This window comes from Eublepharis macularius, chromosome 2, assembly GCF_028583425.1.
Source record: "Eublepharis macularius isolate TG4126 chromosome 2, MPM_Emac_v1.0, whole genome shotgun sequence".
Lineage (NCBI taxonomy): Eukaryota > Metazoa > Chordata > Lepidosauria > Squamata > Eublepharidae > Eublepharis > Eublepharis macularius.
The window spans coordinates 153,726,634-153,738,511 of record NC_072791.1 but is presented as its reverse complement, the minus strand read 5'-3'; the positions used below and the strand labels follow the sequence as shown (position 1 = coordinate 153,738,511).

Sequence of the window (11,878 nt, the reverse complement as noted above, 5' to 3'; positions counted from 1 at the left end):
TTTCTAAAACATATCAGCAAGTAGTTCACTCGTTTTCCTCAGCTGAATCAGTCACATTTCTTCAGCCACTTCTCCCTATCTTTAACTTTCCAAACCCAGCATTTTTTCACACCCTCTACACTCCTCCTTTGTATCTCTCCCTTGCCTCCAAGGCTGTATTCCCAGCCTATGCCCAGCTGAGGCCTAGTTGTTCCTAAGCAGATCAGAACTGTCATGTCCCATGACTTGCTTACTGCCATCCCCCTGTCACAGCCCCATGGTGCATTCCACTCAGAGGAATCCACAGCTGTTCCAGACTGGAAAGTGAAGGGTGGGGGAAGCGGGGAGGAGACAGTTGGATGATGTCAGGGCAAAAGGATACAAATAGCCAGAGCTCAGATCCCCTTCCTGACTCTGCCTTGCTCACACAGAGCAGCTGTTGCAGTTCTGCCTCTGTCCCATCCAGCCATCATCATGAGCCAGTCTTATTCCTCCAGCCAGCGGCTCTCCTCATACCGCCGTACCTTTGGTGGTGGGGCAGTTTCACCCTCTTTCCCGCGTGCCTCCTTTGGCAGCAAGGGTTCCTCAGCCAGCTCCGTCACCTCTCGGGTCTACCAGGTGTCCCGTGGTGCTGCACCACCCAGCCTATCCAGCTTCCGTGCCAGCTACTCAGCTCCACTACGCTCAACCTATCAAGGTGCTGGTGAGCTCCTTGACTTTTCTCTGGCTGATGCTATGAACCAGGAGTTCTTGCAGACACGCACCAATGAGAAGGTAGAGCTGCAGGAACTCAATGACCGCTTTGCCAACTACATTGAGAAGGTGCGTTTCTTGGAGCAGCAGAATGCACTCATGGTGGCCGAGGTAAACCGGCTCAAAGGCAAGGAGCCTACCCGTGTGGCCGAGATCTATGAAGAGGAGCTGAGAGAACTGCGGCGCCAGGTGGAGATTCTGACCAGCCAGCGAGCACGTGTGGATGTGGAGAGGGACAATCTGCTGGATGACCTCCAGAAGCTGAAGCAAAGGTGAGAATGAGCTGCTTATTCTTTCTGCCACAAGCTTAATTGCTGCTCCCTAATCTACATATGCATCTGTGTACTGGGCGTTCTTGCCTAGCCCCATACTCTGACCAGAGAAAGAGTAATCAGGATAGGGCAGCACAAAGCAGAAGTTACACATCATCTCCAAGAAACACAGAGTAGAAAGAATGGCTGAGGTCCTTCTCCCTCATCTCACCCTAGTGCAACATTTCTTTCCAAGCTGCTAACATTTCTCTGCCCCAAATGTCCTTGATCAGGATGCTAGTTACCTTTACAGAAGTCATTCTAGCACTTACTATCCATTGTAAAGCTGAAACCTAATACTCTGGAGTTATGTCATTTCCTGGAAAGATAGGCTTTTGTCTTTTAGTAGAGAGGAGTAAGCATCTCCTCCAAACACTTGGCTCCAAGCCAAGCTACTTATTCTTGGAACATGAGAGTTCAGGGTGTGTCTAATGAAGGTACTGTCTTCCCCTTGCCAGAACACCCCCTTGCCTCAGATCTTCTTTTCTATCTTTATAAACTTAGCCAGTCCAGATGGTTGTTCCAACACAGATGTTCAATTTAAAGAAATATGTTAAGTTTAAGTAGATCTATTTCAGTCTAAGGGGGAAAACAGATTTTGAATCTGGATTAGAAGAATCCTCATAGATTTTACATTGTTTCAGAGAGTCATAACACCCTACGGCCACAGAGTACTACTGACACAAAAAGAATCACTTTACATTTTAGTCTAACAAAGATGACTGAGCTGTGTCTTTTTTTCAATTCCCCAGCTTGATTTGGAGATTACAATTAAAAATATATGTGCACCTGTGCACATGTGTAGATAGTATGTCCTGGTCGTTCTTTCTTCTTTATCAGACTCCAGGGTACGATTTCTCATGGGGTAGGTATTTAGCTTGAATAGCCAGTGACAGGTACCTGTTCTCTCTTGACAAAAAGAAAGCTTTAGAGCCCTTGTGAGACTCACCTCCAAATAGCTGCTTTCACTTCCTTATCATATAACCTTTTGACCTTTCTTTTGGTAAGCTGAAGATAGTTGATCCTTGCTGTTAAGTCTGTCTCTGAATCCTAGTCAGCTTTATGGCTTTTTCCTACCTACTGTAATCTGTCCAAATATCCCAGCTCAGCAACTAGTCCCATGACTTACTTCTCCTGTATTGATCAGCCTCTGTTCTCAAGATCATAAAATGGCAATGGACAGTGACTTTTCTAAAAAGGTTGGTATAACAGTTACCTGAGTTAGAAAACAACATTGTTTCTCTTCCTACACCCTGAGCTTTAGGGATAGGGTAGGTTATAAGGCATTTTTAAAAATGGATGGATGCTGGAACTACACGCACAACAATGAAGCATTTTTTAGATGTTAGTTGGAGCTTTCTTCTGACCTCAAGATTTGGAACACGTACAATTGTGAGAAAGTTCATTCATCCAACATACCTTTAGCTTTTAAAAAATTCTAGTGTGGCACTGCTCAGAGCCGAATAGGCTGTATGAGTAGTATCATTAAAGTAAAAAGTAGCTTTTTAAAAACAGGTTTATTTCTTGGTAGTAAGTAAGGTTTGTTTTATGGGTGCTACAACTCCTCTTCCAGCTCTCGAAAAGCCAAAAATTTATTTTCTCTCTAGAGTTCATTTTGTTCTGCTTCAGTCTCTGGGGCAGCACATTCTGCAAGACGCCGCACTATCAAGTGTTGGTTGTTCAGGTGCAGACTAGCACCCTATTTTTCTTCCAAGCCAAGTTCAGAAGAGATGCAATAACAGGGAAGGTCAGAACTGTTGAATGTCTGCCTGTCAGGCATCTTTTACGCAGGAAAAAAAAAGATGGCAAATCTAAATTATTATCCCATCAATTGAGGCTCCAGATTGAGTAGAAGACTGAAATCGCTTGAATATCTCCCATGTCCCACAATCCCCATTATGAAGATAAGAGGGTAAATGAGGGAGAAGAATAAAGTCAGCCACAGTCCTGGAATCAGGCCAGAAGCAGCACAAAGCAGTGAAATGGAGCAGCTGCCCCTCAAGTAGAGCATGAAACTGACTGCAGGGGTCACTAGTTGAATCCAGAGGCCATGGAGTGGTGTATCTAGTTCCGAAAAGGTTTAGCCTGAGCCAGTCCTTCCACTCCCACACACTTCCTGGTAGCAACGGATTTAGATAACATTATTATGACACGGGCAGTTGAAGGATTAAGTAGCTTATTAGAAAGGTAGGCCATTGTGGGGGAGGGATCCACAATCACATACACAGATCTTTCTTTAGGAAGGAAGAAGCAAATAACCTGACAGGGCTAGTCTCTGACTCTTTGGCAGTGGCCAGCCTAGGGAAAATTAGAAGCTCTCACTTTTCTCCTCCTGATTTAGCTCTTATGATGGACAAGGCACAACTGGGCCTAGCGGAAAGCAAAGAATGCTGAGCCAAGATGGCTGGGTGCTTTGACAGGAAGTTCTGGCATTTCAGAGGGATAATAAAGGAGAAATCTTTACAAGAGACTCCAGGAGAGCAAAGACTTCTTTCAACCTGCCCTGGAATAGCCTCATGGTTACCAAAAAGTTAGTGGTTTGCATTCTCCTATTCAGAGGCAGATTCCCTCAACAGGCACTGCTTCTAATGCCTCCCCTCATTGTCAGCAGAGCATGCTAGATCCTACAACAAGCCTTTCAGCTACAATGGCCCAACAAGTGAGAGAAAGGGCTCACCTCTTTTCCACCTGTTGCTACTTTTCCACCCATTGTGTGAGGCCAAGATGCTGCCAGAGTGATATGCGGTTTCCTGTAGAAAACAGCAAGCTGGTTACTTTTGCTTGGGCAGGTGGGCTTAGAACTCACCTACAGGGCAGAGAACAAGCACCCACTTTATGTAGAGTTGCAATAAATTAGTTCCATTAGAAGGAAGGAAGAGCTTGTAAGATAAACTAAGAGCCCCATAAATCCACGATAGATGATGTTCCTTGCTATCTTCCAGCATTTGCCCCTTCAAATGAGGACAGAGAGGGGGGTGGGATTGGGCAAAATTCATTGTGAGTTCTGGTACTGCAAGAGCTGAAGTTGATCCAAGCAGTAGGTGCAGGTCTAAATGTCTAGGATTAGGGCCTTGGTGCTGCCATTGCTTGGGAACGGGTATAATGGGAGATCTGGGTGTGGCGTTCCATAGTCAGAAGATTGCTGACAGTTAAGTGCTGCCTGCGACAAAGAGTTTCCGAACTCCCCACCCATGCTCTACACAGCCTTTCCTTATGTCCAAATGTACCTGGAGACTTAATTCCTTCCCCCATGTGAAATGCTTGGGATAACATACAGGGCATTCCAGCACCTCAGTGGCATTCCACCTGTTCCTGTATCCTGTTCTAGTATCACACTGTCACTTTTCCTGAGAATACCTGGCTATCCACCCCTCCCCCTCAGAAGCCCAGACCAAGGGTCTTCCCTTTCCCAGCACTTTCCCATGCTGCTTCTTTGCAGGTCTCTGGCTCAGGCTGCATCCCACATCCATGCAGCAAAGTTCTACTACCCTAAAAGGAAGGGGGAATAAGCATTATCCATTGGTGAGCTCATGCCTTTGTGCTTGAGGCTTTGACTATAACAGGCAATGGGAGGATATGCTCCTCTCTGCTCCCTGCCTGGCCTGGAGCCAGAACCCACCCCACCCCCTGGAATGCAAGATAATTATGCATCCGTTACTCCTATGGGTTGGATGGAGTCACAGGTCACAGGCTTGGATGGACCCCTTGGGGAGTGTAAAATGCAGAGCTGCATCCAGGCCTCTCTGGGTTATCTGCCGTCTGACAGCCATTCTTTCTACTCTGCACTCCCAGGCTGCAGGAGGAGATCCATCTTAAGGAAGAAGCAGAAAACAACTTGGCTGCCTTCAGAGCTGTAAGTCCAGACTTTGCAATTGTTCCCTTTGCTGGGGGTGGGGGGGTTGAAAAAATGCTGTCCAAAATGGGTAGAAACTAAGTCATTGAGTCCACTGACTGAAGAAGGCTTGTAGCATTAGGATCTGGGAGGCCCAGGTTCAATCCCCACTCAGGTGTGAGGCTCACCGTGTGATGATGGCCACTTATTCTCTCTCAGCCTAACCTACCTCATAGGGTTGTTGTGAGGATAAAACTGAGAGGAACAACCTGAGCTCCTTGGAGGAGAGGCAATATAAAAATATGCCACATGAGTAGACTTGTGTGAGTTTTTTGGCATTGCATTCTTCATATGTCTCCCTTTTTAAAGCTAAAATTCCCACACGATCCTTGGGCATGTGGCTGCTGGGCTCCTATTTTCTATTCAAGCTGATGTTTTCAGCATCCTGGTCTCTGGGTGCCTTTGGCAAAGTGGTGCAGGGAGTGCTCATTGCTAGTACCAACCCATTCAATGCACCACAGACTCTCAACACTTCTCAGTTGCTTAAACTAATTGCAGTAAACTTTGGACTGAATGCAGAGGCTCAAAGATCGTGTGAATTGGCTTTTTATGCCTGGGCTTCTAGAGATGCAGACCCAGACCCAGCTCAAGTTCCCTGCAGTTACACAGCAGCTTTGGACAGTAGCTGTTAAAAAATAAACAAGACCCTAAATGTCCTCAGAATGCCTCCATGGGAGGAGGAGGGGCTCCTCTCTCCTCCCTCAACCCTTCCCTGTGTCAAAATAGCATGAGAGGGAGGTTCCCCCCCCCTGTTTTTTCTGCTTCGTGTGGAGTATTCTGTGTCCCGTACTATTGTGACATGGAGAAATGGCTTGAGGGAAGAGCCCCTCCTTTCCTTGAAGAGGCATTCTGAGGCCATTTGGGGTCTCCTTTACTTTTAAACAGCCACTTACTTTTTAACTGCTGTGTGGGTGCGGGAAACTCAGCTCTTTAAAAACCTTCACATCTAGAGACGTCCTCATTTCCTACACAATTTTGATTGGCCAGACTCCCAAATGAGGTCACAGGGGGCAACAGTTCCAGTGTCTTTTCAGAAGCATACAGTTTAGTAATAGCCCCACTTAGTTTATTTCTTCTGCCCTACAAAGTTGTGCTCCTGTAACAACACAGGCCGCTCATTTGGCATCTGTTACCACAGAGGTCATATCCTACTTTCTTTGCTGTCACAGGATGTTGATGCAGCCACTCTGGCCCGTATTGACTTGGAAAGGCGCATTGAATCCTTGCAGGAGGAAATTGCGTTCCTCAAAAAGGTACACGAAGAGGTAAGCATGTACCCAAATGCCTTTGAGGTTCTCCCTTCTTGCTCAGTATTCCTCAGAACAATGGCTACTGGAAGGGGAGGAGTGGCTACTGAATAGGTACGGGACGGAGTTGGACTTTTGGGGGAACAGCAATTGTGAACGAATGATGACTGCGGCTGAGCTGTAATGGAAATCTTATTTTCATATGGACAAGTGTGTGTGTGGGGGGGAACATAAAGCAGCAGAAGTATTGGTCACTGATCTAAGAGACTCCAGTTCTATTTGTATAGCACCTGGACTGATCTTGTGCTGGATTTGGCTCTCCAGGAAATCCGGGAGTTGCAATCACAGTTACAGGAGCAGCAAATCCAGGTGGAGATGGATGTGTCGAAGCCAGACCTGACTGCAGCGCTGCGTGATATCCGAGCCCAGTATGAGAGCATTGCTGCAAAGAACATCTCTGAGGCAGAGGAGTGGTACAAGTCCAAGGTATGGAGACAAGATTTGCATTGGCTGAAGTGTATGGGGGAAGCTTCTAGTGAGCTTCGTTCACAGATATATAGCTGATGTTAATCTGCTTTTCTTACCTTTTCTCTGCATATAGGTATCTGACCTAACTCAGGCTGCAAATAAAAACAATGATCAACTGCGCCAAGCCAAGCAGGAGATGATGGAATTCCGGCACCAGATCCAGTCCTACACCTGTGAGATTGATGCACTCAAGGGCACGGTGAGACACACTGGCAGGAGAAGGGGTTCAATTCAAATCAATAGCATGCCCTTTCGGGAAAATGAAGCTAACAGTCTCAGTACTCAAAGCTGTTCTTGTGCTACCTAGTGAAGTATCCCCTTAAGAGCTAGCAAATGCTAGCAGAATACAAAAAAACAAATACAAAACAAATACAAAATGGCCATCTGAGATGGCATTCCCTGTTTCTTAAGAATAGCCTATAGCTCAGTTGTAGAGCACATGCTTCCTATGCATTAGGTCCCAGGTTCAGTCTTGCATTTCTTTATGTTCAGTGTATTGGAAGTGTCCCTTTCTTTCTGTCTCCCAATAGCTACAAAGTTGTTTATTCTCTGGGTTTGGGTGGATGGGTCTTAGTGACCCATTCCCCTTCCCACCATTTCCCTCATTTATTTTGTTTTTGGTTTGCACTGTCTCATCCAAAATGGCTACTGCCCTCATTTGCAGGTGCAGTTTTTATCACATGGCAATAGTTAGAGGATAAGGAAAAGGTAAAGAAATGCGTATCTGCCTCTTCACAAGTTCTGAAGTGCCACTTTTCTTCCTTTTTGTTTCCAGAACGACTCCTTGATGAGACAGATGAGGGAGATGGAGGAGCGCTTTGCTGGGGAGGCTGGCAGTTATCAAGACACCATCCAGAGGCTTGAAGAGGAGATCCGACACTTGAAGGATGAGATGGCACGGCACCTGCGGGAGTACCAGGACTTGCTCAATGTCAAGATGGCCCTTGATGTGGAGATTGCTACCTACCGCAAGCTGCTGGAAGGCGAGGAGAGCAGGTAAGTGCTGGCTCTGTATTCTCTATGAGGGCCTAGTGTGTGCATGGAGATTGCACGCCTGACAGCCTCATCCTTCAGAAATCTTGCTTTGAGGATGTTTTGCTTAGCTGCCCTTGAGGGCCTAGTATCCTACTGTGAGGCTAAAACAAGTCCTTGGGTTTGGCAACTGGAAAATAGTGTCAGGGGTTTTATATCTCTGTGATGATATCTGGTGGAATTAGCTGTCACCTGTGAAACAAACAGGCCAGAAAAGGGGGCTGCAGCATATTTTGGCCCATCCTGGCACCCTTTCTTAGGAAAATGCTGAACAAGGCAAGATGGTGTAATTATAAAAATGATCAGAAACTGTCTTGGGTGATTAAGCAAAAAGAGTGCAGTCTGTTCAGGTTCAGAAACAGAAAGACTAGCATCTTCTTTAGGAGAGTGTCAGAAGAGCAGTTACAGGCAAGAAATACAAATGGGAACCATTGACTGTGCTGATTCTATTCTTCCCCTTCCCCTGTAGAATTTCATTGCCCATCCAAACCTTTTCTGCAATCAACTTCCGAGGTAAGTGACATAGATTCTGGCCTCTCGGTGTATGAAAGAATGCCATTTATGGTATATGTGAAACTGAATAGTATCGGTGGACAATTGACCCCAATTTTCAAGTTATCTTATGAGGGCAGAACTAGTGAGGGCTTTACCTTTCCTCAACTGCTACTGTTCAGCTGCTCATCATACCCCACTCAAGCTGTATTCCTCCCTTGATGTTCCAAATGTGTGCTTGTAAGGAGAAATGAGTCCAGAATCCAATAGGCAGAAATATGGGGTTTCAGGAGACATATGGGAGGCAGAGGAAGTATTAAATATATCATCCCCCTGCTGCTTCAGACCTCTCTTTCCATTGTAGCTTTTCCCTACAGCTAGCGGGCTGTCAGGATTTTGATATATGTACTTGTGTGTGACATGTTGTTCTAGCTACCTTCCGAGTTGAACAGAACCCATCTCTACCTCTACCAGCCTCCACTGTCCATGTGCTGGGTCAGTTGCGCCAGTTCTTGAATGCCATCACAGCAGTTCTGTATCAGCCCATCCCATATAATAATTCAGCTGTACTGTTCAAATGAGAGAGATGATCTACCCCCAAATAAATGTTCTTTGAAAGGATATTCTGTTCAAAATTGGTTATGCAAATAGTTCATTAGGCAAAGGCTAATGGTCTTGCAATCAGAGCTCCTTCATTTTGGCTGCTGCAGCAGCAGACAAAACTTGCAACTCGGCTTTGGGATGGCTTGCTTTGGCACAGGAAGGACTGTGATTACTTGGGAGAGCAAGTGGGGCCTGTGCAGTAGGCATGCCCTCTGTCCTCCCAAAATTATGGACTTCATTGTATATGAGAGTGTGGGAGCTCTGAGAAAGTGGTTTAAAGATGGGACAAATAAACGTACATAATTTTGTGTGAAATGCTGGGACTTCTGTGAATGGAACTCCCAGCATTTTCCCCTCTGTAAAAATCGTGTGGGAGGGGCTTGATTCAAACTGAGACTATGGCACAAGGAATAGAGTGAAGTCTTCCTTCCTGCACCATTTTCCTGACCTGAAAGACCTCTTTGGAGCCTCTATTTGCTGTGTTAGGGCAACATATAGGCCTTATGTTTACTCCAGTCGGGCAAAAAGCAGCTTCATGGGGCATTTCAGTCCAGAAAATGTAGGATAGGAGGCTGAAACCACCTCCCTCCCCTCAGGATACAACTAGAATTGGGTTATTTACAGGGGAAACCCACTAGGAGTTACATTCATGCCCCCATGTCATGTGTAGCTGAGCCGTATTGCAGTCTGTCCTGGTGTTGCTGAGTGTATCTGTGTGAGAGAGCATGAGTGTTCAAGGCAGTTTGTGTAAATACACATATATGAGGATGTAGGGGAGCTTTTGTCACTTGATTGGATAGACCTCTTATGTGAAAGGATGGGGTTATGCAGGGATGAATGTTGACCTTACCACTAGAATGAGAAATTTAAACATTACCGTGTTCTGGAAAATGATGTGTTTTCCTTCTAGAAAAAGGCTCATTGCCGTGGCCTTGGCTCTGTTTCTGCTGGCTTCAGCCCCTTTCCCCCATGGCACAGGGTACAGCCATTACTCCCTGATTTCTCTTTCTGTCTTACAGAGACCAGTCCAGAGCAGCGGAGCTCTGAGGTCCATACCAAGAAAACAGTGACTATCAAAACCATTGAGACACGTGATGGGGAGGTAAGCGGGCAAGCCTGGGTCAGCCAAGGAATGGGACATTTGGTTGGAAGGCAACAGTACAACCTATGAAAAGACCACTCAACATTGGCTGAATTCTGGACCCTCTGTGGCCTTTTGCTATAGCGAGCAGATAAACTTTGTAAACAGAGTTCTGCTGGGTTTCTCAGGAAGAGAGATATAGGGCTAGCTTAGGACATACTAGCTCTTGACCAGCTTTCTCTTCTCCCAGTGGTTGGGATTAACTGCTTTCTCTGCAACAGGGAGTCATAGTGAAGGGGGAGCACAATGGCTGCTTGGGAGTGGATGTGAAGATAGGGTCCCACTGTTTTAGAAGCATGCACAGGGCAACCAGTGATAGCTAAAGTTCTCCTTAACCTCTCTCTCTCTCTCTCTCTCTTCTCTCTTGCTGTCCAGGTGGTCAGTGAAGCTATGCAGCAGCAACATGAAATGCTGTAGATTCTGTCATCCCCAGAAAGGCAACTGGCCCATCTCAACCCTCTCCCTCCCATGTGCAAAAACCTGGGGCTGCTGGCTCTTACACACTCTCCTGCATACTTGTCTTGTGTTGGCATCATGGGAGAGCCTCACACACAGAACCAAGTGTATGAGGCTCTCCCTGCACCCAGTCCTCCAAAGCCTCTCTCCTGCTTCCCTTGTGCTTTTCCTGCCCCAGAAGCTGGGGGGAGGGAAAGGGGAGGGCTGCCAAAGAGGTCCTGCTCTGTGTCTGTTCATATGTCCATGTGCATGCATTGGAGGGAGGCTTCCTGCCACTGTAGGGTTTGAAGCTCTGGCCACCACTTGCACATAGAACTTTCACCCATTCATACATGCATCATTCATGCACTGACCCAGGTAAAGATGCCCTGATATAGTTTCACCCCCATCCTCAGCACAGATACAGGCCCCTGTTCCCTCCATGAAACTGCAGTCAGTGGTAACATTTTGTCCGCAGGCCATGGAGGGACAGGATATGGGGAGGGAGGGAAAGAGGTTGTAGCCCAGAGAATGAGGATGAGCCAACTGCCCAGCCTTGCCTCCGGGACCAAAGCCACAGGGCACCCCTCCCCCACCGTGGAGCGGGACTCCTTGCCTGGGGGTTGGTGGGACTTGCTTCTCTAGCTTCAATGAACGTCCATCCTTCCAGCTGAGCAAGTCTCCTTATCGTGACTTGCCATGTGGGGTGAAGGTTTACCCTTCCACCTAGGTGGGGCTTCTTGTCAATGCAGGGGGAAGAGGTCATAAAGGATAGAACCCCAAAGGAGGAAGTGTTGTTCTTTTTAATTCCACGTGAGTGAGGCTTGGCCTCAAACAGCATAAATGCTCCACTCCTGCTGCAAAGTAAAGTTCCTAGGATGGGATAGGGGCTGTGAGGGTTGCCGAGGAGGAAGAGGAGGAGGAGGAGGAAGACTCTGAGGAACTGATGCATCCACTTGAGGCTCCCCTGTCTTCTCCCCTTTTTTCATCCCAGATCTGAAATCTGCCCTGCCCAGGGTGCCACAAGGGGCTGCTTAAGGGAGTTGGACAAGATAAAAGAAGGAACTGGCAGGTGACTGAAATGGGAGGAAAGAGAGAGGAGTAGGTTATGGGTGTGAGAGAAAGAGAAGATGGAGAGAGAGGCTGCTATGCCCCTGACCCTCCCACCCCAACACATACCTGGCTCTGCCAAGTGATTAATAAACCATGGAGCACAAAATTGGTTCTCTGTGTTTTTTTTCTCTTCCAGCCTATACTTGGGAAAATCCTGTTTCACTCTAGAATCAAGGAAAGCTAGTCGGCTGCCCTTTCCCACTAGTCACTCTGTGCTTTGCTGGTCTTCCAGGGAGCTGCAGCAGGGGTCTCTGATCTCACAGCAACCACCATGCCTGACCTTTCCTGCACTGTCGTGTCTGGCTGCACTTTGGTGGAACAAAAATGGAAATAGCTCTCTGGGCTCTAGTTT

At 46.9% G+C, this 11,878-nt stretch overlaps 1 protein-coding gene across 1 annotated transcript; it reads left to right on the top strand.

Annotated features, from left to right (window-relative positions):
* The first annotated feature begins 392 nt into the window (after positions 1 to 392).
* On the top strand, positions 393 to 11,632 carry DES (desmin). Its single transcript, XM_054970605.1, has 9 exons — positions 393 to 1,004; positions 4,836 to 4,896; positions 6,105 to 6,200; positions 6,507 to 6,668; positions 6,784 to 6,909; positions 7,486 to 7,706; positions 8,212 to 8,255; positions 9,857 to 9,939; positions 10,354 to 11,632. Exons 1-9 carry the CDS (start codon positions 454 to 456, stop codon positions 10,393 to 10,395), a joined length of 1,386 nt encoding a protein of 461 aa, XP_054826580.1. The 5' UTR covers positions 393 to 453; the 3' UTR covers positions 10,396 to 11,632.
* Positions 11,633 to 11,878: the final 246 nt, after the last annotated feature.

Coding starts and splice junctions, on each gene's coding strand:
- DES (XM_054970605.1), top strand. CDS start 454: ATGAGCCAGTCTTATTCCTCCAGCCAGCGGCTCTCCTCATACCGCCGT. Junction 6,201..6,506: donor TCAAAAAGGTACACGAAGAG/GTAAGCATGTAC, acceptor TTGGCTCTCCAG/GAAATCCGGGAGTTGCAATC. Junction 8,256..9,856: donor TTCTGCAATCAACTTCCGAG/GTAAGTGACATA, acceptor TCTGTCTTACAG/AGACCAGTCCAGAGCAGCGG.